We start from the raw sequence: 27,949 nt of genomic DNA, 5'->3' as shown, positions 1-27,949 counted from the left end.
TCTCTAAACTCTGGACATTATGCATAAGTTTTTTTTTTTTTTTTTTTTTATTGTAAGCCTAATTCTAAACCATTTGACGGTGGTGCTTTACTGCCCCAGATAGAAGTGGAAACTGTAAGCATATGCCTCTTCAGTTATTTATTTATTTTACATTTTGAGTACTAGTACACTGCTTTAAATTGAAATTTAGTGTAGGAATGTTCTTCCAGTATCTGCACTAGAAATGTTACGTAGAAGTTTTTGCAAATGTAATACGTGAAAAAATCAACTATAAACAGATTAAGTATTAGTTCTTAATGATTCCCATGCTATGGGAGATAATAGGTAACACATCATGTATCATAAATCATTTCTCTACAGCTGTGGTTGTGTGTTTTTTTTTTTTTCCTTTACACAGGTGAAGATGTCAAACCATTTACTCCTGAGAAAGCCAGGGAAATCGTGATGTCTCTGCAGCAACCTGCAGTCTTCTGTAACATGGTTGGTGACTGGCCAGCCCTGCACTGGGATGTGAAATACCTTTCTGCGATGCTGGATGGAAAGACAATACAGTTTAGGATAGGACTGAAGACAATGGATTTAGGTGAGACAGAGGTGGACTTGTGATACGTTTTCTTTTTTTTCAAATTCTCTGCCTCTCTGTTATCACTGTCCACTCTCTAATGTGTTACTTTTCATCATAGTTTTTGGTCAGTAAGTTTGACCAACGCTGGAACTCTGCTTTCTTGTGTGTTTATTTGTAGTAGGAAATATGGTGGGTAACATTAACATCCAAGAATCAAGAGTCTCAATTTCTTTTCCTTGCTGTGTAGAATGTGTGTTCGATCCTGTTCTTTTACGTGATTCCAATGTTCAGACAAACTGAATTTCCACATCCACAAACTTAGTGCCTTAAAAAATTAGATGATTAAACAGCCTATCATTTTTTTCACCTGTAAAATGTAGAGAATGCCTTCCTCCTAGAGGTTTGATAAGACTCTGATAGTTTTCGGTACTTTTAAGATCCTGTGATGAAAAATGCTGTAGAAGTACAAATGAAGTCATCTGATGCCAGCAGAACAACTTCAGCTCTAACCCTTCAGATTGACACAGAGATAAAGGAACATGGCAGAGCAGAAAGACCAGTTTTGGGGTTGATTTTAAATACTGCAACTACTGTCTTTGTAGCTACACAATACTAGTCACGATGTATCCATGGACAGAAAGAGTTTCAGACCAGGGTGGGAAGATACAAGAACCATGTACCCCCAACTGGCAATCTGACAGCCACTTTAGAGGTTATTTGGTGCTTATTTTAGGCTCTATATTCTTAGCTCTCCCAACCACATACCAAAATACAATTTGTCACCTGCTTTCTCCCTTTTCCATGAAATATCTTCCCCCTCTTCAATCTCTGTGTTTTTTTTCCATAGGCCAATCAACCCCATTTTTTAAAAAATGTTCAGTGTAAGTGAGGTTTTTTTCTAGACCCCTTCTAGCTATTATCTATTACTCGTCTAACCTCCTAACCTTCTTCAGTTGGACCACCTCTTTCCTGGAGCATAGGGACTGCATAGAGACTCCAGGAGAGGCTCTGCCAGTTCCTATGGAAATGGTAGGATTACATCATATTATATTACAACACTGTGTGAAATTTGCTTTCTTCACATCATGGTGGTTATAATATTTCATGTTCAGTTTTTGCAAGAGAAGTGATGAAACAGAAAGAAGTGTTAGAGGAGAAATGCTTTGCATTTTAGGATTTCAAAGCATATTACCAGCTTGGATTAATGATCCCTGCATCATCCCCTAGGGAAGCAAGTGTTATTTATCCACATTCTATAGATGTGATAGCTGAGTTGTAGAATTAATGTGTTGGTACAAGTCTCCACTGGTGTAACTATACTTCAGAGAGGTATCAGCCAGTTCTTGAACAAAATGTTAAAGGCACTCACCAGTTTCCAGTAGAGAAGAAGGTAAAGGTTGCATTTATATGACATTTTCCTTGACACCTTGTTAATGTACCTCAGTTCCAAGATGCAGGGCTCACTAGCACAGGTAAATGGATAGTTTATGTCCTAGTCTACATTAATTAGTAGGCATTTTTGAAAGACAGATGGGTGTTCCAACTGGGAAAGCTTCTGATGGGACTCATGGAGTTGTGAATAAGTGATGGACTGTTGCTACCAACTAAGTGGCTAAAACTCATCACTTAACAATAACTTGTAATCACTAAGGATACGGCTTACACTGGGAGTTGTATCTTGGAACTACATCTATCTGTATTTTACTTGTTCCTTACAGCATCGATTCCTAGTCAGCAATCAATTTGTCTCCAGGAACCTCCATCATTTGCTAATGTGAGCTAGAAGTGTCTTCAGGAAGATGGGTAGGGCTGTCAGGAATTATATTATAACTGAATGCAACTTGTTTTGCTATAAAAGATTTGCATTGTAAGGTTATAGTAGGGAAGCCATTAGCCAAACCATCTCAGAGTCTGAAATGATGTAATACATTTCGTGTCCCACCATCATTTGGAAAATGGTTGATCTCACTCTTGTGTAACAGTTTTTCAGTGAGGGCCTCTCTTTCTTATATTTGCTCGCTCTAACTTTCCCAGATGAAACAGAGGCAGTGGTGTGGTTAGATAAAGCAACAGCAGAATACAACTCAGTTTACATTGAATATGATATTGAATATGCTCTGAGTATTCCTTCTATGTTAATACTAAATTATTTGCCTTTAGACTAGAGTAGACTTAACATTAGACAGGACAACACCTGGCACTCAGTTGGAAACATGCAGAAGGAAACTGTTCTCTTCTAAGTTGATGCATTTTCATATCACTGAAATGACTGCTTCAGAGTTTCTGAGATTATTAGGTTCATCTGGAAAATCCTAAATAATTTGAAACCTCTTCCAATGACAATTTCTCATCTTTCTTTGCTAACATATCTGCAATGTACTGGGGGATTCCTGAGCTGAAGGTTCCTTAATATAACAAAGTGAGAACTGACGATGTGGCAACTCAGTGAGAGCTGCTTGGATTTTGTATTTGCTTTTCTTGCTGATTTAGAACTTCCTCAGGCACACAGATGAAGAAGGTGTATTTGGCAGATGAAACATGGAAAACATGGGAGCTAGCAGTATGTGCGAATTGTTTGCTTGAATTATTTATACGCACCTAAGTGTAGGTGTTTGATAGTATTCTGTCTGATTACACAAGTTAAACAGAATGTGTCTGTTAGAGGAAAAAAAATGCAATCAGAGGATTAAAAATTGACTGAGATAAGATACCTCCAAAGAGAATATCAGCATTCATTACAAGAGCAATAAAGGTGCAATTAATCAAGAAATCTGTACCTATCTAATTCCAGCCAGGCTAAAATATTTATTTTTCTGAGTCGGGCTAACAGGTGAGCAGCAGCTACTGAAGTTGAGTTTCTGGCAGAGAAAATGCAGTAGTATATGCAGCTCATCTATCTGATGGCCACCTGGAACATACCTGCATTTACAAAGGAAGAAGAAAGCTTCCTCAAAACAGACCTTTTTTCTACAGTCTTCTAATTTTGACTGTTTATCTGGTTGCATATTGAAATGAATAAACAAAGCGTTTACTGTGAGGAAGCTAGAGAGAGCAAGAGGCTGTCGTACTGATCAGCCGTGAGTCATGAGATCTCTGGAGGAATTTTTTCTTAGAGATGCTGTTGTGGAGCTGATCCTGTCAGATACGCAGTTGGATAGGAAAGGGCTGCAACTTAGGCACCTGCACAAGAAGTTTTGCCACTAAGAACAATAGAAGAATTCAGACCTCAGAGGTTTGATACAGGGAAGGTGGCTATAGACTTCATTGCTACACAGAAAGCTGTGAGGATAGTGCAAATACAATAGGCTGAATAAATGCTACGTGAAGCTGAGAATTAGATGTGAATGGTCAGTCTTTTGGTTTATGAGTGTGCCTGTGCTTTGACATAACGTTAAAATGTTACTCTTGGCTTGGATTATTTAAATAATTTTAATTCCACAGCAGCTATGAATGGATATTTGGTTTTCTTTTAAGCTTAAAGAAAGGGAGGAGACATTTCACTTTCATTTTTACTAGAGCTTTAGGATATTTTCTAAGGCTATTACCCTTTCTCATACATTTTCCTTGATATGCTCTGCAAATACTCTCTCTGAGTAGAAAACAACTTGACATCTGTCAGGACTAGACCTTAATTCAGGAGGAGCTGCTGTTGTGCAAAAAGCACTCGGCTCCCTCTCTCATGCCTACAGATGTCATAGAATCACAGGATGGTTTGTGTTGGAAGGAACCTTAAAAACCACCTAAATCCGACCCCCATGTGTTCCAGCACCTCACCACCCTCATAGTGAAGAATTTCTTCTTTATATCTAATCTAAATCCACCCTCTTTCAGTTTAAAGCCTTGTCCTATCCCTCTCCAGCTTTCCTATGGGCCTCTTTTTAGGTACTGGAAGGCCACAGTGCGGTCTCCCCAGAGCCCCTACTCCCTCAGCCTGTCTTCATAGGAGAGGTGCTCCAGCCCTCTGATCAGCCTTGTGGCCCTCCTCTGGACCTGCTCCAATAGCTCCATGTCCTTCTTGTGCTGGGAGCGCCAGGCCTGAACACAGTCCTCCAGATGGGATCTTACAAAGGCAGAGTAGAGGGGGACTATTTATTTTTCCATAAGCACCCAAACCTCGGTATTGAACTAGCTATAAATTAAACGAAGAACATTGCCTTGAAAAGACTGTATCCTGGAAGATAGCATTGTCATTCACAGTTGGATTTTTTGAAATAAAGCTCAGAGTGAAATACATTGGAAGCTAGAAAGAGCATATTTCTTGCTTTTAAAATACTTGCTCCTGAGTTATCTAGGAAAATAGGCAGTGTCTTGAGCACTCTTTGTTCTCATCAAAATAATATAGATATTGAGCCACCTTCAATAGTGCTTGTATCTTTTATCTAATTTTTCCATCAGAACGTCTTTTAGTAAAATGATGTGCATTGCATTAATGACTAGATATCAGGAGGGAGCATTGAACTGCAACATGGAGACAGAATCAGATACACGTTTTTTTGGTTATTGCAGGTGATTTATATGTCTTACATGCAGTTCTTAGGTTAGGGAGCCCTTATACTGCAGAGACCCAAGTGACATATTGCTGAATAGTGCGGCTTATCTGGCATTTTTTAGTTAATGAATTTGATAGCAAGGGGAAGGAAAACTGCTACCTGGGCTACTACAATGGAAAATGACAAAATGATGGTGATAAGGGTTGGCAAAAGCTGTTTTCCCACCCAAAAGGAATAAGAACAAATGTATGAGACTGTATGGGAATGGCTGTGATAACAAAATGAGAGCAGTAAAGAACTAAGAGCTGCTGCTGCTGCGCGACTGTTAAAGGATCCCATTTTTGAACAGCTCTATGCAAGTTACACAAGGTTAAACTGCAGCTCCATCACTGTCATTCACACAGGCTGCAGTAATTTTTATCCTCCGTAGTGGTTATAGTACAGTAATTTTGTATTTTTTTAAAACGTTGGATAAGTCTCTTTGAAGTTGGCACAATTAGCAGCTGTGGGTAATGAAGATCTCAGATAACCAGAAGGAAAGCCTGCTGTGATGGAGGTTATCTTGTAGGTGTTCCAAGTGACCTGACCATGAGCTGGAAGGCTGTACCAGACAGCAAGACCAAAGCACGATGGGAGCAAAATACTGCCAGTAATGCTGTTCTTTTGTCTGGCAAGGAGCACATTATCCTTTCTTCTGTCCCAAATGAAAAATAGGTACACACAGCATTTTGAATGGATCATTGACAGGCGCGTGGCTCCATACTTTGCTTGCCATGCATTGATGTGTTGATTTAGTCATGCTTTAAGTGGGAAAGGTAAAGATGAACATGTCCATCAACAAAAATCCACAGAGTCAAAATAAAGGGTATAATATGCACTATGATGTGCACTTGTGTACGCATTTTCAGCTCACATTTAAAAAGAGAGGCCATGCAAAGGATGGAGTCTAAGTTTTTTAGGAGTCGTGGATGTATTATCGAGTTCCTGTGCTTAATGGTGCCTTGCACACGAGCAGCAGAAACTATTGGTGTGCTTTTACCTCACAGCATGTTCAAGGTAACAGACTTTCACTTAAACCTTAATGAAAAACCAGTGATCTCAGACACTAATTATGAGTTAGGTGATGAGAACCATTTTATTGACCAGAGTCGAGCCACCTATTCCTGCTTTGTATTTCATGTTACATTTACCCAGGGCCAACAGAGAAACTACTTATTATTTTGACTGGTTTTGTGCTCGGTGCTTGTGTAATATTTGGTTTTTCTTTTGTTGTTCTAGTTCCCCAGTTTGAAACCAGCTGTAGCTACGTGAAGGCTACTCTTGAAGAGTTTTTGGCCTGGAGTAGTGGACAGCCTTCTCATCTCTCTGGACCATTCAGTTGTTTTGAGCACTCCAAATATTGGGCTTATGCTGACTACAAATACATTGCCAGGATATTTGAAGACAAGGAGGAAGTTTTCCAGGTAAAGCATTCATATTATCTGCCTCTACCTTACTCACTGCAAATTATCTAGTGTAGCTTCTGAAACTTCTACTGCAATTCCCTCTATTTATATTTAAATTTTGAAGTAAAGCTATTGGCTCTCAGGCTAGTACCACGTGGCTGCCAGCCAAAATTCCGTGTCTCCCTGTAAGCCTAAGACCAATACCAGATGTAACAAAACCAACTGTCAGATTGGCACCACTCCTCATTTAGCCCTGCACCATTCTGTGACTGGAGGGAGGACTTCCAGAGCAGGCTCAGAGAGCACCGAGTCATGTGCATGGGTGATGGGTCGATGGTTGGACTAGATAATCTTAGTTGTCTCTTCCAACCTTAATGATTCTATGATTCTATGATAATCTATACTAATTTCCAAATGCAGGTATTAGGACACGTAGCTGGAATATTTTCTTTCAATTTTTTTTCTGTGGCTACCTGCTATTTCAATGTAATGGCTCATCTACATTCCCTCTACTACTGCCTGCAGGAGGACAAAATTAAGGATAGCTATACAAAAGGTACACTTTATCAAAAGATGTGAAGAAAGAGTAGTAATTGAAGCCTTATTCATTTCTGCACTTTCAGTCATGAAGATGGAATCATAATTCTCAGCAAATACTGTATTGTTGGGATGATGGGGAGTGCAAACTGATAAGCTCTTTCAATTAATTATTTCCTCAGAAAGCATTTCCCATGCTCCTTATATGTATTCTTTATACTGGCAAAATAGGCACTTTTCAGTGCTCAGTCTTTTTTCACACTGTCTCATTTCTTTTTGTTATGTGGTTGGACCATAATGTTTGGCCGTGGGGAGCACCTTGCCTGTCTTTTTCCTCTCCTTCCTGAATCATACTGAACACATGACTGATACCAGAGCTTGTTCTTCAAGATTATTTTGGAGCTCCAGGGATGTTTCAGAGTTCTCCAAATTTGAGTCTCTAATTTGTCTGTGATTCTTTCTTGGCCTTCTCTTTCTGCCTGAATAGACAGCACAAAACTCTGAGGATAGCAGCAGCTCAGAAGACCTGAACAGCCTGCTGCTTCATTTGGTCAATAAAAGCACACTGGAAGGAAACAACCACTTTCCTCCTTCCTTCTTCTCCTTGCCCTCTTTCAAGTACAAAATCGAGTCTCCAGGAATTGCATTTCTGTGCAGGTATCACACCACAACCTCATCACCTGACCTATAACAAGCAACAGATTGTACTGTTATTTTAGAATAGACAGACGTAATGGTTATGCCATGGATTTTTTTAAAAGCAGAATCTGGGAAGGAAAAAATCAATGGTGTTATGCAAGCAAATATGGTGTATGTCATCTGCCAATTTCACAGGCATGGGAGTGAAATACATCAGTCAGTTCCAGACTCATGGATTTTGAAACACCGCTACACAATTTATACCAGCCAAAAGAAGTCTCTGTAGAAATTCTCTTCCACTCTTGTGTGAATTTGATGATAACCCCTTTCTTCATTCTAGATTTTGTTTAGATTTACGTAAGGTGACTTGAAGGGGAAAAGAAGGCCAACTGCACTGTTATTTATAGTGATTAATAGGGCCATTTAGAAGTTGTTTGAAATTTAGATTGCGCTGTTTATCATTTACAGTTGTGTGGGCTAAGGTAATGATTCCATTATTCTAATCTATGAGCAGTATCTAGCATCTTACATTTTTTGTTCAGTTGATATTTCATTACAGAGTTTGAGATATAAATCAGAAGCGAGATATATGCGTGAAGTTTAAATAGAAATGAGACCTTTTAAAGTGACATACGGGTACAGATTAACTTCATTATAAGCAGCAAATGAAATAAATATAATTCACAAGTAATGTGCCATCTGTTACGGTTGGAACACCTTTTAGCACATTTCTTCTGGCTGTGGCTTTTTATTGTAGAAAAGGAGCCCACTGTGACGAGATTTCAGAAATCCTACCAGTTCCTTTTCAGCTCGTTGGTTAAAAACTATTTTACCTATAATCGCTTCAACTGTTTACTACAGCTGAGGCATTTTCAGAAAGTTCTTTTAAGTCAAATATCGATTATGTGTGCTTTCTTTCCACTTAAATTGTAACAAAATACAAAAACTATTTAGGTGTGAGATTAAAGTGTAGAGATGGTATTGCGCTTAACTTTATCACTGAAATAGTTGTATTGGATTTTAAATTTTATGGCTGCTGAAATCTATAGGAGCAACTATTTCTTTTTGATTTTTTGCCGCTTCTGACAAATGTTTATATTAGACTTCTGCATTTTTTTTCAAATAATATCTTTAAAATCAATACCTCTGAAATTCAAGATCTTGAGCAACACCTCATTGTTGGGAAGGCTATCACTCATTTTCCTAACACAGAGTCATGGTGAAGTTATCATTATAGTCATGTCTAGCTGTAGATTTCCTTGTCCATAGATTTTAATGAGGGATGGTCATCCACCTGTCTGCAATCACCTGGCCTACATAATTAAATTAGGAGGCTGGACTTCTATTTTCTGTTTAGAGACAGTGGAAAAAGAGAGGCTTCTCCAAGCGGTGATAGAGTGCTTTGACAAGAGCAGGAACCAAGCTCGAAGTAGGTTCCTAAAGTTAGGTGGGATGAATGATCCTGAAAGTGCTTTTCTGAAACAGAGCAAATATCACTACCTTCCTTTTCAAGATGGAAAAACTAAAGCTCAGAGATGAAGCGATCTGCCTGAGACCATCAGGAAGTGAATCTCTGTTCCCTAAGAATCCATCTGGGGCTCCAGAGCCTCTGGCCAATGTATTTGGAATGTTCTCCAGGCACTGGGCCCTGCAGTTTGCAGGGTGAGCAAAAGGAAGATAGGAAGGCTTTATCCAAGCTATACATAGCCTTCCTGCAAAACCTGGTCGAGGATCAAAGTCCCGGGAAGCTCCAGGCTCACGTTCACCATAGGCGCGTACCTGTTCTGCTCTGTCTCCCTGTGTAATTGAAGTATTTTACATTCACCACCTCCACAGTTGCAAAGGCAAGAGAAGAATGTGTCCATTAAATGCTAAAGAATTTATAAAAACCCGCGTGCCACTGGGGCACTGATAGGATAAAATCTGTGTTTCCAGAATACGTGGAGAAAGCTGATGCAGGATCAGAGAGACAAAAAGCAGGCATGCCGTTTGGATTATCAAATTGTATTGAAAAGGGGATGGAGGTTTTTCCTTCCTTTCTTTTTCTAAGTGCCATATACGAGGATTTTTCAAACAGCAATTCTGAGCCTGGGTGGATGGTTAACATAGAGAATAGGGAAAAAAAAAAAGTGTTTGAAAAGCAGGAAAAGAAGCCATGTGTGGCCACAGGGTAGCTGGGCAGTCCTTCTGTAGAACAAACAGGAAACTCGAGTTATGAAAGGCCAGGATGAGAAATGGAGACAAAGATCTGGGAGGCTGCACAGGGAGAAAAAGAAGAAGATCAGCAGAAGTGCTCCTGGAGAGGAGGGTCTTGGAGGAAGGGGTACAGGCCATGCATGCAGGAACCCCCGCTGAGGAGTAACAACTGAAGTAGTCAGAGGGGAATTGAGAGGTGGAGGGAGAGCTCAGGAGACTGAGAGAACTGAGCGGAGGATGTGAATCTTCTGTAAAGCTTACGTAAGTATCCTTTTCATTACTGTAGGATATAAGGTGGTCTGACTTTGGTTTTCCTGGAAGAAGTGGAAAAGAGAGCACGCTGTGGATTGGTTCAGAAGGAGCAAACACTCCCTGCCACTTGGACTCTTACGGCTGCAATTTAGTGCTGCAAATACAAGGAAGGTAACAAATAGATGCAAATAGAGCAAATGCAGGAAGTAGAGGAAAGATATATTGTGCTATGAAGTTAGCTTTTTACTCGAGCACTAATTTTAGATCCTGATTATTTTAGTTTTCTGAGCTCTGAGTAACTGAAGAGCATCAGAACTGTTTTATAGGAAATGGCAGAATTTAGGGGTTTGGAGTTTGACTGGGGCGTGAAGGTAAGATATATTTTCTTCAGTCTGATGAAATTCCATCCCAGACTCTCTGTTATCCACCATCGAACTTTTAATCTTCCTGGTCGTTATAAATTCGGGAAATTGGCATCAGGAGATAAAGAGTTAAAAAGCCCAGAAGCAAAATGGAAATAAACTACTTTAGACTTTACAACATTCTCTGTGCAAGAGCTTCTAACAGGCTGCTACAGTTAATTTAAAGGGGGAACATCAGGATGGGAGCAGCCAGCGGTGAGCAAAGTTAAAAGGGACATTTAAGGCTCCAAACTCATTATGAGGACATGTGGCTTTGTTTCTGTTGCTTTCTGCCTGTTTGCCCACTGTCTTTTTTATTCAACGTTTTTTTCTGCTGTCCTGGCAGATTGGCCTCAAGTCTTTTTTTCAATCTATTACTACTGGAGTAATGCTATGGTAACAAGCAAAGTTGCATGCATTTTTTAGGTGTGATTTAGTTTAAAGTAGAAGGAAAAAATTGCCAGTGGGATTTTAATGTGATTAATTGCTCTGACATGTTTTATAAAACTAGTAAGTCACAGCTGCCTTGTGATTAAGGTGCAGGAGCAGCAGGCAGACATCCTGCCTTCTTTTCTGGGCACTGGCACTGACTGGCATTAAGAGCTGAAGCAAATGAATGTGTCATCATCTTATCTGTAAGCAGGGTGGTTCTCTTTAGCTCTCAGGCCAGCTTTCACTCATGTTTGTAAATAGCCTTCAGGTCCCTGGGTGAATGTGCAGCAGAGACACTCTGGAAGCCCCTTGGCACTGCTCTTGTTGCTGCAGCCAGTCCCCAGGACTTCCTGTGGCATCAGTAAGTGTTATGCATTGAAGTCCAGACACTAAAATGTACGTTGGAGACAGAATTCTCAGTGAAAACAGTGAGATTTACATGCCAAAGTATCTCCTAAGGATCCACCTAAATACTGGGTATACTTAAGTACAGTAATCTAGACCCAGTACCTGCCCTGCCTCTTTGATCTCTACCTTCAGGTGCTGAACTCCAGCCAGAGTTCAAGCATCACACTGCAGTTTTGCCTTCCATGCCAGTGTGCTCCCACCCCCTCCTTGCTCCTCTCAGGGAGAGGAGAATCCTGCAGCCTTTGCATGGCCTGAAAAGACAAAGTTGTTTTCCTCTTCAGAGCAAAGCCTATAAATAGATGGCAAACTTAAACAAGCGTGTGAATCCTGCACTTCTCCAGAGCAGAAAGAATCCCTTTTGAGACTCACAAACAAGACAGGCTTTGTGACAGAAAATAAGCTTATGCTGAACTGAAATAGATTTGCCTTTGCAGGAAAGCCAGGGACCACTCCTTAGCCCTTTTGTTGCTATCTTGAATTTCCTCCTTGCATCCCTTGGGCTTCTTAATTTGTTGCTTCACTATATTACTTTTTCATGAGTCTGCAGGATTAACCCGTAAGCCTCCTAACCTCCTCTCTGCCCCTTTGGAGGATCTAGCTTGGAGGGGAGAGTAAAATTCCCGCAGGGCTCAGCTTTCAGATGAACTATTGTGTGTTTGCACCAAGCAAACCAAGAAATGTCAGCAGCCTATGGCACTTCCATTTGTGCTGATCTCTGCAGTTCTGGCTACCCTGCTGTTCCCATCTCCCCTCTCCTTGTGCCATTTGGCTGCCTTTCTCCCATTTTCAGATGTATGACTTAGAACTGACAACCAAGGGCGGTACACAAAGAGCAGAAATTAGTACCATGGAAAGAAACAAAAAGAAAAGATGTAGTCAATGTCTGGAACAAGGGAGAGCTGTGCACATTGTCCAGATATGCTGCAAAGTCTCTGCCTTTACTTTCCCATTACTTAATACCAGGGTCACTGTTGCGCTGATTTGTCTGGCACTTTTAAACATAGTAAATTTTCCCTTTGTGTATTCCTTTCTGGTTATTTCAATCAACTGAAGTACAACCATGTAAAATTCCTTTTCCTAAATAACATGGAGCTGCTAAGACATTCATTTTATAGTAGTCATAAAACTGGCACCACCAGTTCTGGCATATTCTTTTTTTCTCTCTGTGATCTGGTCTCTCTGTCCCTGCTCTGCTTGGCTCTGCACTGCAGCGTGTTGACCAGCTTCTTTGGGTGCACAGAAAACCACCTGGAAGACGAGAGCCAGTGTGAGCGGAATGAACCTGCCCTGCTTGACCTGGTCGTTTAGTCATGCTATGGAGGTCTTAACCCCCATGGCACAAATAAAAGCCATGTTTTCAGCATGTGGTACTGGTAACACACACACACACACACACAAACAATAACTGGATGTTTGAGGATACTGAGATCTGTGGATGTTTCTAGTTTTATTTTTGCCATTGCCACATCTGTGACATAGGGAGCGTCAAGGAGAGTTTTACTACCGATGAGGATTTTGTGACTGTAGTCAAAATAAGGACTGTACAAGCTGACAAGAAACAGAAGAATACGTCCATACTCCTTTACTGTCCATTGTAAACAGCAGTGCTCTCCTTTTACAACAAACATGGCGACAGCAGCTATTCATTCAGAGAATGAAGGTATTGTCTCTATTGAAATTATTTTTCCTGGTTTGTAAAGCAATATTTAATGCTCTCTGAGCACCTGTAAATGCTGCCTGTTGCTCTTTAGAAGGGAATAAGCAGGAACCAGATGGGAGAGCTTTTTCGTAAATTTTATCTGCCTTTTAAAAATAATTGGTGAGAAGCTGTAAATCTTTTCAGTTGAAAAATTAAAAAGTGAAATACTTCAAAAACACTTTTAGTGGAGAGCCTGTAAGCAGTGCCTGTGTTCTCACTGCGTAGGAGATTCACACAACAAGGCAGATCTATGTTTTATTGAAAACCTTGCTACTGCCTTTAGTTCTTTGCCGTAACTGACAGGCGCTGAATACATTTCCATCTTCTTTCTATTTTCAGGAAAAGATGGCACCTCTTCCCACCTGGTGACACCGGTTTCCTTTATCCCACCAGGATCCCTTATGAGGAATCCAGCATATTCAGCAAAGTCAACGTTGCCAACCCTGATCTGAAACGCTTTCCTGAGTTTAGGAACACAACAGCCCATGTGGTTACGCTCAGTCCAGGACAGGTACCGTTCCCATATGAGCTTTATATTGCTTTAAAAATCCTAGTAAATTATTGAACTGTCTAACTAAAGGCTGGGAAATCTCAGATTCCCTTCCCCTCCATTCTGTGCTCAGGTTTGATAAGCAATTCTTTCGGCGTGGCAAGTTTCTTTGCTCACAGCAACTTTACAAGGTTTTTAATGCAAAACCCACAAACATTTGGAGAGTTAGTTCAGTAGACTGCCCTGTTACATAACAGTTCTTACAATCACCTTCAATTTGTTGTAAAATTTTTCTTCAACGATACTCTAACCTGTCTACTCTGAAATCAATACATTGCATAAAATGTATTTGATTAATAAGCGTGGAGAGCCAGCTAAGGAACTGATATTTGATAGCAAAGAATAACCTTCACCAGGGAACACTAGCCCAACTTGTTGCTTTAATTGTAGAGCATTATAATGATGATACTTGCATTTAAAGCACACACCATCCAGAGGCTTTATGGTGCTTTACAAGGATGTGAGGGTATTACTAACCCTGTTTTACTGAGAAGGTTCAGTTAAAGTGCCTGACTTAGAGTCACAGCCAGTCAGCGATATGAGAGGAGGACTCAGGACTCATAATTTCTAGTCTCACACTGTAGCTAGCGTCCTCCTTTATTTAAAGAACATGCTCTGTATTTAGAGTGAATTACCCTTTTCATTTGTTCAGCAGAACACATCCTTGTAAAGCACTCCTGTGCATCTCAAACCGTCAAGCTTTTCAAAAGGAATTGTGCAGCATGCATTGCTCCTAGCATCTTCTCACCATACTCCTGCCAGATGTCACCTCTACTGACTCACCAGCTCAGCTCCTTGCGCGAGCATTCCCTCAAAAGCTGGCAAACCCAGCTGCTTTCGGCACTTGGAAGAATGGATTTTCACTAATCCAGATAATTTTGGTGTCACAAACACTCCTGTGAGCTGAGGAGGTGGCAGATGAGAACAAGATAGTAGTTTCAATGAGAGGACCCTGTCTGTCGCCTGGTAACAATATGTTCTGCTGCTGGTACAGCTGCAAGGGGAAGGGAATCTGTGACAAACTTGCACTGTTTGCTCTACATCTCCTAGTCACGCTCCTGAAGCAAAATGATTAGTGTTGCCATCTGCACTTTGTTAGAGTAACAGTGTTTTATAATTTAAAGCACTAAGGAAACATTTTTACTATGGTGAAAACACCACATCCATTCAGCTTCGTATTATCCATGATCCCCAATGTTATTTCAATTTCAAAATCTGCCTTGGAATGATCAAGTACGGTAGTGAGCCTTTAATATGATCTTAATTTTAATTAGGCTTAAAGCAATTACAAATAAATCTTGCTAGGAATGTAGATCTCGAGCCAGCCCGGTAATACAGGTTCTCTGTATTGCCACGAAGAAGGAGATGCTGTTCAGATTTCTGGGGAGGAAGTAAGGTAAGCAGTGATGGAGCAGTGAGGTATCACCTTCATCCATTCTGACACTGCCTTTTGGGTGATGCTGTGATCTCATCCAGCAGCTTATGGGTCAGCTGGCTGGGGACTGCTGCTCTTCAGTGAAAGGGATTGACTTAGAAGAACTCCTCTGTTAAGGAGTGAGGGGGTCCTAAATAATAACAATCTTGATACAAGCTTTGCAGATGGTTTCATGCCAAATTAATACAGTTGCTTTAAAATTTGCAGCCAGCTTTATTTTGTGGTGGTTTATAGCATCTCCGCTCCTTCCCAGACAACATGCAGGACATTTTGGATTAGATACTGTAACAACATAGGCTTGAAAAAATAAAGACAAAGGTGTTCTTAGGTATTCAAGAGAGCAACTGCATGTAGGGGGATTGCAGCTTTGAATGTCAAAAACTTCATGTGTCTCATGCCACCTTCTGGTCGTTTTTTGCTACAAGCCATTTTCCTGCACCCATTTAAGCCTTTAAAGCAGAATTCCTTTGTATAACATTGTACCAGTGCACAATGTGTACTTCAATTGCATCCTTTGTGCCTTTTCACTACTTTCACTGAACAATTCAGCTTATGAGTTTAAGCAGTCAGCTGTGACTTTAGGTTTTGTAAGCGTTCATTCTCTTCTCAACCAGTGGCTGTGGGATGAACTTCCACATTGGTATTAATACAATTTCTGGTTATACATTAAAGATTATTCTCAATCTCAGTACAAATGATGATAGTATTTAGATAGCTTATTTAAATAGGCAGCTGTGTAGTTCTAGGGTTGGCAGCTGTACATGACCATATCCACAAAGTTACAAGCTCACGTACACTGTAGGGGCTTCTTGAAAACATTTGGACCTGGTCACCTATGTAATGGTTGCAAGCACAGAACACAGAGACTGGATGGATTTGAACACAGGCTAATGAGTTTTCCCCCAAAGCACTGGTATTTTAATTGTTCGTAAATTCCACAATAACTCTAGGCTACAGGAAACCTCTAACTAGGTTTGGATCCACAGCTACAGCCATCACTAAGTTCCCATGAACAGCAGCAAGCTTTCTCTTGCCATGCTCCTGCTGCAGCCTCACACCATGGGATCCTGCCCAGCAGCCAAAGTGCACGGCAGTGTCAGCACACCTCTGACTTCCCATCAACCCTGGGCAAGCACAAATCTTTGTGAGGTCAGGGAGGGATTTCTCTGCGTGCCACCTTTGATAAAAAGGGGTGAAAACTTCAGATTGGGTTTCACGAGGGGAACAGCGGAACAGACACAGTCTCAGTAATCAAGGGAAATAACTGATACAAATAAAAATGTAGTAAGTTAGGAAGTGCAGCAAATCAAACTTTGAAAGGCAATAAAACATTCCAGCTCAAAGCTTAAATACTTTTTAAAAGAGACTGCAGTTAAAAACTGCTTTTGTTTAAGAGTTTAACTAATTTTACTAAAGGAGAGTTCAGAGTTGTCAGTAGCAGCGTGTAAATAGATGGTTGGTAATTTCTTTTGGAAGATATCAGGGAGGAACTGAGGATTTTCGAGTGGGAGACTGCAGAGCTGGTCTCCAGTCACCCCCATAGAGAAGGCTCTATTCAACACTCAGACATCCCAGCTCGTCTTCTGGGCACCTGAACTATCACAGGAGAGGTAGACAAGTCCAGGGGTTGGATTTATACTATTATCAGTGCTGAAAAGCACCACCAGTTTGCGACTCATGGAGAACCCCACGAGCAGCAGCACTCCTGGGGACTCATCCTCACTGCTGCTGCCAGACCTCAGTGCAAGGTGAGAGAGGGCAGCCACACAACAGCCATGGGGCTTCCTATGCATTTTGTGGTGGTTGCATTTCATTGCCAGGTTTGCAGGTGGCTCTGCCGTTTATTTGTTTGTCTCCCCCTCCCCCATCTTTTTCCTCCCATCACACACACTCTTTGGTGCTCCCTTTTCTTTGGCATTTACCCAAATATCTTTTTTTAATGAGCAGGAATTTCTTGGTATAATATTTCACTTCAGGGGATGCGCTCCTCTTTTTTGAAGCAATTCCACCTTTGCCCTACCTTTGCACTGTATCAAGTTAATCACATCCATTGAGAATTTAAACCTGTTCTGTTCTCTGTGCTGTACAAGGCTGCAGCATTGCTGCACTTACTCTCCCAACTGTTCTCTTGATTTTTTTTTTTTCCTCCTCGTAGAGTCTAGAATTTCATTTTTATCTTTTCTGATATTTCTGTCCTACTTTAGCCTCATCCGCTATATTTGCCTATCACTAGCCTAAATATTAGAATTATCTGATTGGTTGCTATTTAGATTGGTATCTTCCCAACCCACAGAGCTCAATACACTCTGCAGAAATCAGGCAAACACAAGATTTGTTCTGAGCTAGGGATGATTCTGTTCTGTTTTTGCACCTTGCATTTTCCCCTGTGAAACGTTTGCTGCATTTTTTTTTTTTATTTAATATATTTCCTATTTCAGTGTGGTTGTAAATGTAGTTAATCTGTGCTCTATGTTCATAAATATGAAAGTCTGCTTTGTTTTGTTGGTGAATGGATGTTTGGTGGGTTGTTTGTTGGTTGGTTTTTTCTTTTTGTTCTTTTCCTCCATCAAGCTAAAAGAATCCCACTCTGCTTCTCTCTGCTGGGTTATTGTTCTGATTTTGCTAGTTCAGCTGCTCCTCACAGCTGTATTTTTGCTTTTAATCACTTTTTTCCATTTCTTCATCTTCCTTAAAATTTTAGCCTCTTTGCATTTTGATAATCTCAATTTTCTTGTTGCCATAAATCTTACAGGAAGGAGCCAGTTGTTTGAAACCAGCACTTTACCATAGAAAATACACCACCTTCTAACGTACAGCAACGTTTTCCAGGCTTCATCATTACGACCTGTCATTTGGATGGCACCCAGACTCTTTAACAGTGGGTGTAGTGTTAAGATTCCTTATTAGAGAGATGAGTCTTTGTTTTTTGTATGATTCTGCAGTCAAAATGTGGGCAAACACTTGCTAACACAATCCAATTGCAGCTAATGCAACTCCACTCTTGATTGAAGGTGTAGGTTTGTGTGACAAAGCTTGTTCCGTGTAAAAATAAAAATCATGGTTTTGCTTCAGTCTGCATAGGGTTTCATACGCTTTTAGAGGCATCATCCTGAGGGACATGGTTAGTGGGCATGGTGGTGATGGGTCGATGGTTGGCCTAGGTGACCTTGGTGGTCTTTTCCAACTGTAATGATTCTATAAGAATTAATCATCATTCGTATTTGCTGAATAACAGCCTTCCATAATCCAATCTGCAACACACAGGTATTTTTGAATCCTGAACTCATACTCACGTATGCGCCCATATAAAAAACAAACAATGCCTGCCAGCCTGTGTATTTTCTACTGCATGCCCTTTCAGCTCTGACTTCCTAGTGCCTCTTTGAGTAGGCTGGCTTTGCAATGCTCACCTCTGTAGCTAAATTCTGCTTTGGTAGAGGGGACATCTCACAGCAGACAAAGCGTTCCAGATAACCAGGTATCACAGTAAGCAGTGTAACCCATCGGTTGTTGATTCAGACATAGCTAATTGCTTTTGATGCTTGCAACCACATCTCTAATTAAGCAAAGCATTTCATTTGTTCTACAGCAGGCCTGGACCGTGCCACCAGTGGCACAATTGATTTTCCCCTTTCTCTCAATTCCTTCCTTCTCTGTTTCATATGCTGTACTGGATTAAAATACAATTTACAAACAGTTTTGACCTTTGGATAGTGTGTGCTTTTATTTTTTTTTCCTGATTGACTTAAATTGAAACCTGTGGAGAACATTTCTGCTGGTGGCCCACAACTGCCCTCTAAACATTTGCAGGACGGGGGCCACAGGCACTGTTTCCTTCACAGGCAGTTTGTCATTAGCCATGTTTTGGTGTAATAAAGCACGGGGCTCCCTAGCTAGTAGAGCATTCTTTTCAGTAATTTGTGCCTTGCAAGAAAAAAAATTGGCTGTGATTCAGATACAGATCATTGCTTCGGTTTCCCCATTCTCAAGTATTTTTATCCATCTCTGACCATTTTCATTCCCTGTCAAAAAGCATCTTTTATGCTTTTCTTGATAGCTCTATGTTAATCTAATGCTCACTAATCTGAAATGCTTGTACTATATCATCAAAACAACATAAATGTCTTTGTACCATAAAAGCCATGGGTTAGAATCAATTTTATGTCACAGCTATCATCCTGATATAGTTGTAAAGCTCTGATCTAAACTAGATTGTCATGATTTCTGGGACACTCTCCTTAAAAGCCTATCTACTGAAAGCGACAAGCTTAATACAGGTAATTATTTACTGGAATTGGAGCTGCACGTTTTTAATCACCTAGATTACCATTAGGATACCCACTTTTGGGGGAAGCCAGCTGGCAGTCCTTCTAAAGGAAGTGGGAAGCCTGCTCTGTTGGAGAGTCTACAAAAGAATACTCGCTTGGCCAAGACTTTCCCCAAAGCCCTGCTCTACAGCTACAGCAACTGCTGTCCCCAGTACTGCTGGACCTTGCTTGTCTAGAGCAGTTGAAAGGTTACTGTCCTGCTTCACGTGGGAAGATTTTGGACAAGAGGTAGTTCAAGGTCATGCCCACTTCTTATATGAAAGTACTAACAGCATTTAAGTCTTGGGGAAGGGCTGGTTGGAAGAAATAAAGATCACCTCCCACCACCTACCACTATTCCTTGCCTCATTCTGCCTCTACATCCCATGCCACCTTAATTAAAACACCAGAGCTTTCCTTCAGCCTTCTACCGGTACCTAACACATTGTCTCTGATTCCAGGTCCTGCTTGTTCCCAGGCACTGGTGGCACTATGTGGAATCCATCGACCCCATTACTGTCAGCATAAACTCTTGGATTGAACTGGTATTTTCCTTTTTTATGTCACAGTGCTGCCATATTTCCATGAGTGCATACATTATAAGAAGTCAGAAAGCTGACAAATAATCCTGTCCCAGATCTGATGACCTCATGAGCCAATTTGAGTGATTTCAATGTGCTAAGTTACAATTACATTGCTTTTTTCATCCTCAGGGATGCCAGAAAACTTTGCAGACTTGCATATTCTACTGGCATCATTTGTCAGCCTCCACTAAATACAGCTATGCTTTGCCAGTGGCAAATCTGAGTCAAGTATTCTTCTAGAGAAAGCAGGAGGGAGAAATAAATCTCTAACAAAATCAGTGATAAGAATGACCTGGACAGAGGAATGATGCCACTTAAGCTGTGTTTCAGCTGCATTAGATCTTCAGGTACCAAGGTCAAAGCATTTTGTCCCTTGCCTGTCTGGTTCAGCCTCATTGGCTTTGAGATATTCAGCACCAGTGAGGGAAGAGCCTTTGCTGTTAGAGCTTTTCCTGAAGAACCTTCTGAAGTTCCAGATCTGAAGCTCCAGTTCAGTAGAAGACACATGCAACCTCAGTCAAGCAAAGGCTTAAATACATGCTAAACTTTTTGTGTCTGATTTCTCATGGACTAACCAGCATGGTGACAAATAGAGGATGACGAACAGCAGGTTCTCCTCAAGCACATGCTTACACGCAAAGCTAATTCAGAATTTAAAATAATCAATGTGATAGAAAAGAGGTGGCAGAGGATGTTTGAATTTTCATTTCTGATAGTTTTGATTTGCCCAGAGTTGGATTTTTCACATATTTAATTAATTTTCTTTTCCCTAGGCTCCAATTTTTCTCGCTCATGTTACCTAATATGTATGGGATGGTTCCAGGGATATCACCTCAATGCTACAGCAGGCTTTCTGATTCAAATTGCTCCATCATTAATCCTAGTTTAATATTGAAAAAGGCCCTTTGAAATGGCCTGTGAAAGCTGCCTCACTAAAATGCTTATGGGAATTTTTTTTTGCACCTTTATTAGACTGGAAATCTTCAGGGAGGTGAACACATGCATTCAGCTGCTGTTCAAAGACTACAGAATACATTTCTCATACCAGCTTTAAACCAAGCCTTTGCAAAGCAAAGGCAGACTTGGGCGTTTTCCTCATGGAGGAATTTTCCAGATGAGACCGTGTACTTAAAAGGACAGCAGGCCCATAGCCCACACTGAGCTCGTATAATCAGACTGTATCTAGTGCCAGAGAAAGCACCAACAATATTACTGTGCAACCATTTAAGCCTGCCTTAAACTTGGCAGCTTTGGAGGTAATTTGGAAGAACTGGCTGCGCACCCCATGCTCAGAGAGACTCCGATGTCAACACACACTTGTGCCCTAAGCTGTGCCTCACAAATAGTCTAAACTCCATGGCTTTTCTGGTCGTAAAAGTCTTGCTGAGATCCTGTTGGTGACAACAACAGTTGTGTATAGATGACATCATGAGCAGAGGAGTGTTTGCTGGATCTTGCTCATGAGTAACCTCCACCTCTACCCCCCCAAAAAGAAGATTTGGAAAGCAGTCCAACAGTTGCAGCTGAGGTGAAAGGTCCTTACAGGTGCTGTCCCTACAGATGATGGTAGCACCATTAGGTGTTGGGCAGTCTACCCGTAGAGATTCTGACATGGATGCTGAGAGACAACATTGAGAATGTTTCCATTACCAAATCAAGCAGTTCTTGCTCACAGCTGTTACCATCTGCTTTCGTACTGACAGATGTGAATCATGCCAACATTTATAGTCCTAGCGAGACCGTTAATTAAATTGGCAGGCCTTTAGAGGAGAACTTTAGCTTGTTTTCAGCTGGATGTGAGCCGCTCGAAGCACTCCATGCTTCCTAACGCTCTAATGCAATCAGTACAGCCGTGTTATCCATGAGACCAGGATGAGTCCCAAGAGTGCAACACCATAAATAACTTCTACATGTAGATAAAAATCAATGTTTTGGGGACTTGTTATGTAAGACCATTAATAAATAAAGCATCCTCAGCTATCCCAAGTTCTACTCAGGGGTCCCCAGATGAATTACTGCCTTCACCACTCATAGTAGCAAGATGCATGGATTGCTTGACATGTTCCCTTAAGCCACAATTAGGCAGTGCAGGGTTGTCTGTTGACTAGGTTACATCTTTCTTCCAAAACCTGTATGCCTAAGCATCTCAACGAAACCAAATTTATGTACCAACTTCTAGACATCTGTCATTGAAGTCACTGAACTAAATCTTGTTCACAGAGTCTTACCTCCTTTTACATACAACAAAAAACAGTTAAATGGGAAAGTAAAAAAAAAAAATCTTACTTCTGCCATCTGAACTGGTACCCAGCTGCCCAGTGGGATGATGGAAGAAGTGAAGGCCTGAAACAAAATGCTAGTTACTAACTTGCTTTTTAATTTGAGCTGTTATAGGAAATGTGTTTTTCCTTCTGCTGATGTTTGAAGCTGCAGCAGTGTATTAGCTTCTGTTACTGTCATGTGATACAGCATTTTGTTAAGTCTGAGCCTCACTTTTGCTCATCTGCAGACGCAGATGGTTACTGCCTTGCTGCAACATCCTTTTAAGTTCTTAAATTACTCTTAATGTGTAGATATATAAAATTTGCTATATACTTTCATGGTCCTTCTAGTTCTAAGGAATCCTATAAATGCATATATTAATTAAATGCTAACATTGCATTGTAATTTCAAGCACCAGATTCAATTAACAGAACACTAATACAGAAAGATTATATACACACACTGGAATTTCTTTTTCTCCCCCCAGTCCTTGTCTGCATGAGTAGTCACACCAAAGCCTTTGCTGTTACGCATGTGAGTGCTGTACAGATGAATATGAGTTTCAGAAATCTGCAGCCTTTTGGCTACCTTACATACATGAACATGGCTTTCAGACCGAGGTCATCCATTTGGTTCTTGCCACCATCTTCCAACATCCTGTAGAGATTCAAGTGCTGACCTGTCTGTAACACTTTGTTCTCTTGAGGCAGGATGCAGATCATGAAGCCCGCGTAGAGGAAGCAATAACTAGAACACTGGTATGTGCCCTAAAATCAGCAGAAAATTCCAGTGATGGAGATCCCTGGCTAAATCCCACAGAGGTAAGCGCTCTCCTGCTTTCTTATAACAGTGATAGTGTAGAATTACTGACATTTTGCTTAACTCTGCATTTCTGCTGCCTGAAGGAATTCTAAATTCCTTCCCCTTGTGTAGAGATAACAATCCACAGAAGGTAATCATGCAACACTGAACTGAAACATTCCCCCTTTTAACTGAGTGCATTTTGGGTGTTTTCTTAGGTCGAGGCAACATCCCATGAAATCAATCTTGAGTATCTGAATCAGGCAGTGTCTGCATATTTCAAGTGTCAAAAGGCGAACGTGTCAGAGTGGGCACATCCCAGCAGCAGTGGAGCAGAGCACACGACGAGAGCCTCATGCAAGAAGAGGAAAAGGCAAGTTAGCTGTGAGCCAGAGGACAGCCAATTACTAAACCATGAGCTCAGCTCTTCAACATTTAAAGCAGAAACTTTACAGAAAATTCCTTTTGGGCCTCATCTCATTCAAGTTTTACCGCAGTCTCAAGAAACAAGCTCAGTGGCTGCAGATGCAGTTGAAAGTGACGATGGAGATCTTCTCCATGAAAATGAAGGAGGACATTTTGGAAAATTACACTGCACCAGGAAACAATTGGTAATGAGTAATGACTGCAGAATGCCTGCAAATCAAATGGATTCAGACAGTAGTCCCAGTGCCTCGCAGGCAGCCCTTTCCACCAATGATTTGCTGGACTGCCTGGTTAATCCACATGTCATCAGGTTAGTGGCTCAGCTGCTCTTGGAGAGAACAAGAGTTTAATGCCAGAGGTCTTCATCATTTTTGAAATAAAGAAATCAAATGGCAGCCTTGTTCTGGGTGCTTAAGTTAGTAATAGAATGTTTTACTTTTCTTTCAAATAACTTTTTAAGATCCAAACGCAGGTAATGGTTAAGTGGCAGAGTGAAGCTGAGCTAAAAGAATAACCAGTTCATAATGGATAGAGAGAGAAAGGTGTGAGTAATCAGAGTTCCTCATGGGTGCAAACACAGAGCATAGTTATAATTCCACCTTGTCGCATGGATGGGATCTTTAACACCTTGTACAGCTCTGAGCATCTGTGCATCTTAAAGAACACCGTGCTTTTCATGTCTTACCTTAATGTGCCAAACAGTCTCAGTGGGGTTGCACCACTGCAACACTACCAGAATTTAAGCAGCAGTCCTGTTGATACAGTTCATGTTTGTATGTTGGCACTGCTGTGTCAAAAGAATTGGAAATGGGTTAGGAAATATCTTGGTCACATCTGCTGCCCTTAGTGGCTCACCAGGCTCCTAGGGAGCAGGCCGTCAAATAAGGCAGCACCATTTAGGTATGCTGGCATAGCTCAAAAGATATGTGCATCAATGACACCCCACTTCAGGCCCATCATTATACTTGTTTTTTTTTCTTGGCTGTCCACAGGAGCAGGGCCCATAGATCACTGCTGCTGCTGGGACCATTTGCACTGAGGGGTAGGGCTGCAAGCATTTTGTTTTAATTCACTGACCAAAAGTAGTCTTGCAGTAAAACAGGCTTTTATATCTGAAATGGTTATATGTGAGGGAGGAAAAGCAGTGAAAAGGAGGAGGGGAGCAGCACCACCTTTCCTATACCCAAGATGCAAACTTCCTTAGCTTCACTCCCCACGGCAGAGATGATTTTAACACGCACATACACCCCAGTATCTACACCAACCATTTTCTCCCCTCGCATTCAGAATGACACCCTCATAAAGACTCAGAACATTTCAAAAGTCTCTGGAGGACTCACCCCTGCAGGCTGAGGTTCCATTACCTACATGGAGGGCCTGCCTCGTGGAGGCTGTTAGCACAAGGCTGAATTGCATGTGTTCAGAGACATCGCTCACCGCTCTGAACAAATACCCTCCATCTGGGGAGAGTTGCATTTTATGCCTGTCCAGGTGCAGCCCATGATTTAAGAGCCAGGCTGTGGCCAGAAGCCATTAGCAAAGGGGACAAGGAGAAGAGAGCAAGGCTGTTTATGATGCGAAGCAAAAGCACCAGAAGGACTTTATGTCTCAGAGGCATAATATAAAATCACACTCATATACTCAGCACACAGAGGTAGAAAGAGAAATGACCACAAATTTAGCAAGTCACGTATGGCAAATGGCCCACAGGCCAATAAGAGAAATTTATAGCTCTGACCGGATTCACAGGATACCGAATGCCATGATTTCTGACTGTTTCTAAATTCATGGCCACTCTGTGGAGAAGCTTGGACAAGTTTCTACATATTCATAGTGTTAAAAATAAATGATTTCTGACCTCTTCGGTGACAGCCTGGCTTGACAGAGAGCAGAAAACTCAGCCTTCCGGCAGCTGCAAGGAAACCACTTTGCTCTGCAGTCACCAAGAAAACTTTCTCCCCTAGAAAGCATTCCCTACTCTCTCTCAGCAATGGGCATGGCAACAGCTGAGCAGGTGGTGGCCTATAGCCATCAGTGGGATGGGTACAGAAGTGACACATTCCTTATCTCTGCTATACTGAGTGACAGCGTGAGATTGGCACCACATGGCTGAATGTGGAGGCTAAAGCCATGCTGCAGCCCAGGGGCCCAGCCAAGCATTGCACTGGGCCTGGGAGGTCATCCCCTGCAGGTCCAGGCTGTCCCACTGCCCAATGGAAACCCCTCCCCCAACATTCCCATTTCTCAGCTCTCCGCTCTGGCTCCGTTCACTCCGCAGAGCAGCTCAATTGCAGAGCTGTGACATATGTTACAATACAGCGTTAGCCATAAATTGATGTTTTCACTAATAACAGACTTGGCACCTTGATGGGGCAGAGTGAACCGTTCTGCAGTGCCAATTGCCCGTTAAAAAATAAAAGCAGCGCTGCAAATCAGTACCTTTGTCTGCCAGTAAGCGCCTTGCTGCGCTTGTCAGCTACAAATATGAATGCTCAGATGCGTGGTGCAGGAGAACTCCTTGGGTGGACATTCCAGACTGGTTGATGGGGAAAGGCCATCGCAAAAGGGTTTTACCACCCAAGACAGTTGAACTAGGGAGGAAAAGGAAACCAGGATGATGTTCCTCCATGTTCTTTTCTCACATCCATTTCAGCTGTGCTGGGCTTTGTGGCACTGCTTACTATTTATAGAGGCAGTGTGCTGGAAAACAGGCTGCTCGCTCCCTGTTCAGCATATGGGTTGGAGTTCCTCAGTGGAACACAGTGCTGCGCGTGGAGAGAGTGAACTTTGCTCCTTCCAGAGCTCCGCTGAAATTGCCGCAGCAACAAGCTTCGATCCCGTGCAATGACCCATGCAAACCACTTCAGACAAAGGTCTGAAGCAGACACTGCAAGCACCAAGAACTTTTAAACCCAATTTCCGCGCAGAAGAGTTGGGCCCACATATATGATGAAGGGCACAAAGGTGGCTTGCAAAAAGGGTTTTCTTCTCCCTGGTGGCTGTACAACCCACACAGAGCCACCTCTGCTCCATCACCCCCAGCTCTGAACTGCTGCACCATCCAGGAGGTTGCATTTCTTCCCAGATTCCTTCCCCAGGCACTGCCATACCCGCTCCTCCTGGCCCACCCATGACACCTGGCAGCAAACCTCACCTTTCCTACTCAACCAGCGCTGGGGCACAGCACATGAATCCACTCCAATTAGCAGCAGCCCTAACAAAGCAGGCTAAAAAAAACCACCATTAAAATGAAAAACGATGTTGTATAAACAGAAGGCAGAACAAGCAGGGCCATAACACAACTCATTGCCATCCCAGGACAAATGGCCCCATAACTTACATGGAGCTCGATGCCACGAACAAGTTCTAGCCTGGTTCCCTCAGGGAGGCAATGCTTCACCTCTACCCCATTCTGAATTTGCTCAGAGCTTTGGATTTTTCATCCAGAGAGCTTAGGGTCATTGCCAAATACAGGGCTTTCTGCTGTGCAGCAACTGCTCGTTGAAATGTGGTTTAATTCCTTGTTTGCTGCGGCGCTGACTGGAAGCTAAAGCCTCACAACAACTCTGAGAAGAAGCACCAGGGCACAGTCCGCTAAAATCAAACCCACCTCAGCTGTCACAGCAGAGAAAGGAGAAGATGACCAAGCAGGTCCTTCACACCTTTGCCTCATTGGAGAGGCAACAGGAAAAGCAAAGTAACAGTATTTGTGCATTTACTGCATGCACTGGGAACAATAAATCCCATCCTGCATGACAAAGTCAAAAACATCTCACATCCGCCAAAAAGCAATCAGAACCAATTAATGAAGATGTAATTTCCCCAGATGCTGCTGTTAACATAACTCATAGCATTCCCAGCACCAGGTATACCATTAACCCAGTTAGCACCACCACACAGAGCTGCCCATGCCCACAGGGTCAGGGCCAGTCCTCATCCTGCTGAGAGAGTGGCTGGGGAGCTCTGGGCACCAGCCAGGGCCACTCCTATAGGGAGCACTGCAGCCCTGACCCTGTGCAGGTGCACACACATGAGTTGCTCAAGGGCACAGCAAAGATAAAACAATCCCTCCATCCTATGGGCTCTTTACAGCCCCTTTTCACACCATGATGTGACAACATGATAAGGGCCAACTCTGCCTCCACAGAGGCTCAAAGTGCAGCAACTCACCATTAGGAGCAGAAGGACAAGGTGGGTGCAGTCACAGCAGGGCTGCTGGCAGGTCCCCAGTGCAGCAAGCAGTCAGACAGGCACAGATCCTTGCATGGAACAAGCAGGGCTGGGGGGATGCCACCATGCAGGTCCCCCAAAAGCCACCATGAAAACAATGCACAGCACCCACACTCAAATACAGAGCTGCCTTCCAGGGCTGAGCTTAAATGGGGCCCGTGGGTGGGTGTGGGCCCAGGTGAGGTCAACGAGGCCCCAACGGGCTCCTCTTGCAGTGCTGCAGCAGGTGGGAGCCATCAGCACAAGGAGATGCAGCAGGTGCTGGCTGCAGGCGGAGGGGAGGGCTGATG

The 27,949-nt window shown here is 42.2% G+C and overlaps 1 protein-coding gene and 1 long non-coding RNA gene across 3 annotated transcripts; one reads left to right on the top strand and one right to left on the bottom strand.

Annotated features, from left to right (window-relative positions):
• Positions 398-23,824, top strand: HSPBAP1 (HSPB1 associated protein 1). Of its 2 annotated transcripts, none has more exons than XM_021398897.1 (7): positions 398-583; positions 6,334-6,518; positions 10,159-10,295; positions 13,458-13,575; positions 19,818-19,901; positions 22,913-23,023; positions 23,222-23,824. In XM_021398897.1, exons 1-7 carry the CDS (start codon positions 445-447, stop codon positions 23,777-23,779), a joined length of 1,332 nt encoding a protein of 443 aa, XP_021254572.1. In that variant the 5' UTR covers positions 398-444; the 3' UTR covers positions 23,780-23,824. The 2 variants fall into 2 exon arrangements, with proteins under 2 accessions (XP_021254572.1, XP_021254571.1); XM_021398896.1 differs by having other exon boundaries at positions 13,404-13,575.
• Positions 23,269-27,949, bottom strand: LOC110399738. Its single transcript, XR_002439387.1, has 3 exons — positions 27,600-27,949; positions 24,115-24,216; positions 23,269-23,355 (listed from the first exon to the last, which is right to left on the bottom strand). It is a non-coding gene; the product is annotated as an uncharacterized LOC110399738 (long non-coding RNA).

Source organism: Numida meleagris, chromosome 5 (genome assembly GCF_002078875.1).
Source record: "Numida meleagris isolate 19003 breed g44 Domestic line chromosome 5, NumMel1.0, whole genome shotgun sequence".
Classification (NCBI taxonomy): domain Eukaryota; kingdom Metazoa; phylum Chordata; class Aves; order Galliformes; family Numididae; genus Numida; species Numida meleagris.
The sequence above is the reverse complement of the archived record's forward strand: the minus strand, read 5'-3'. Positions and strand labels throughout refer to the sequence as shown.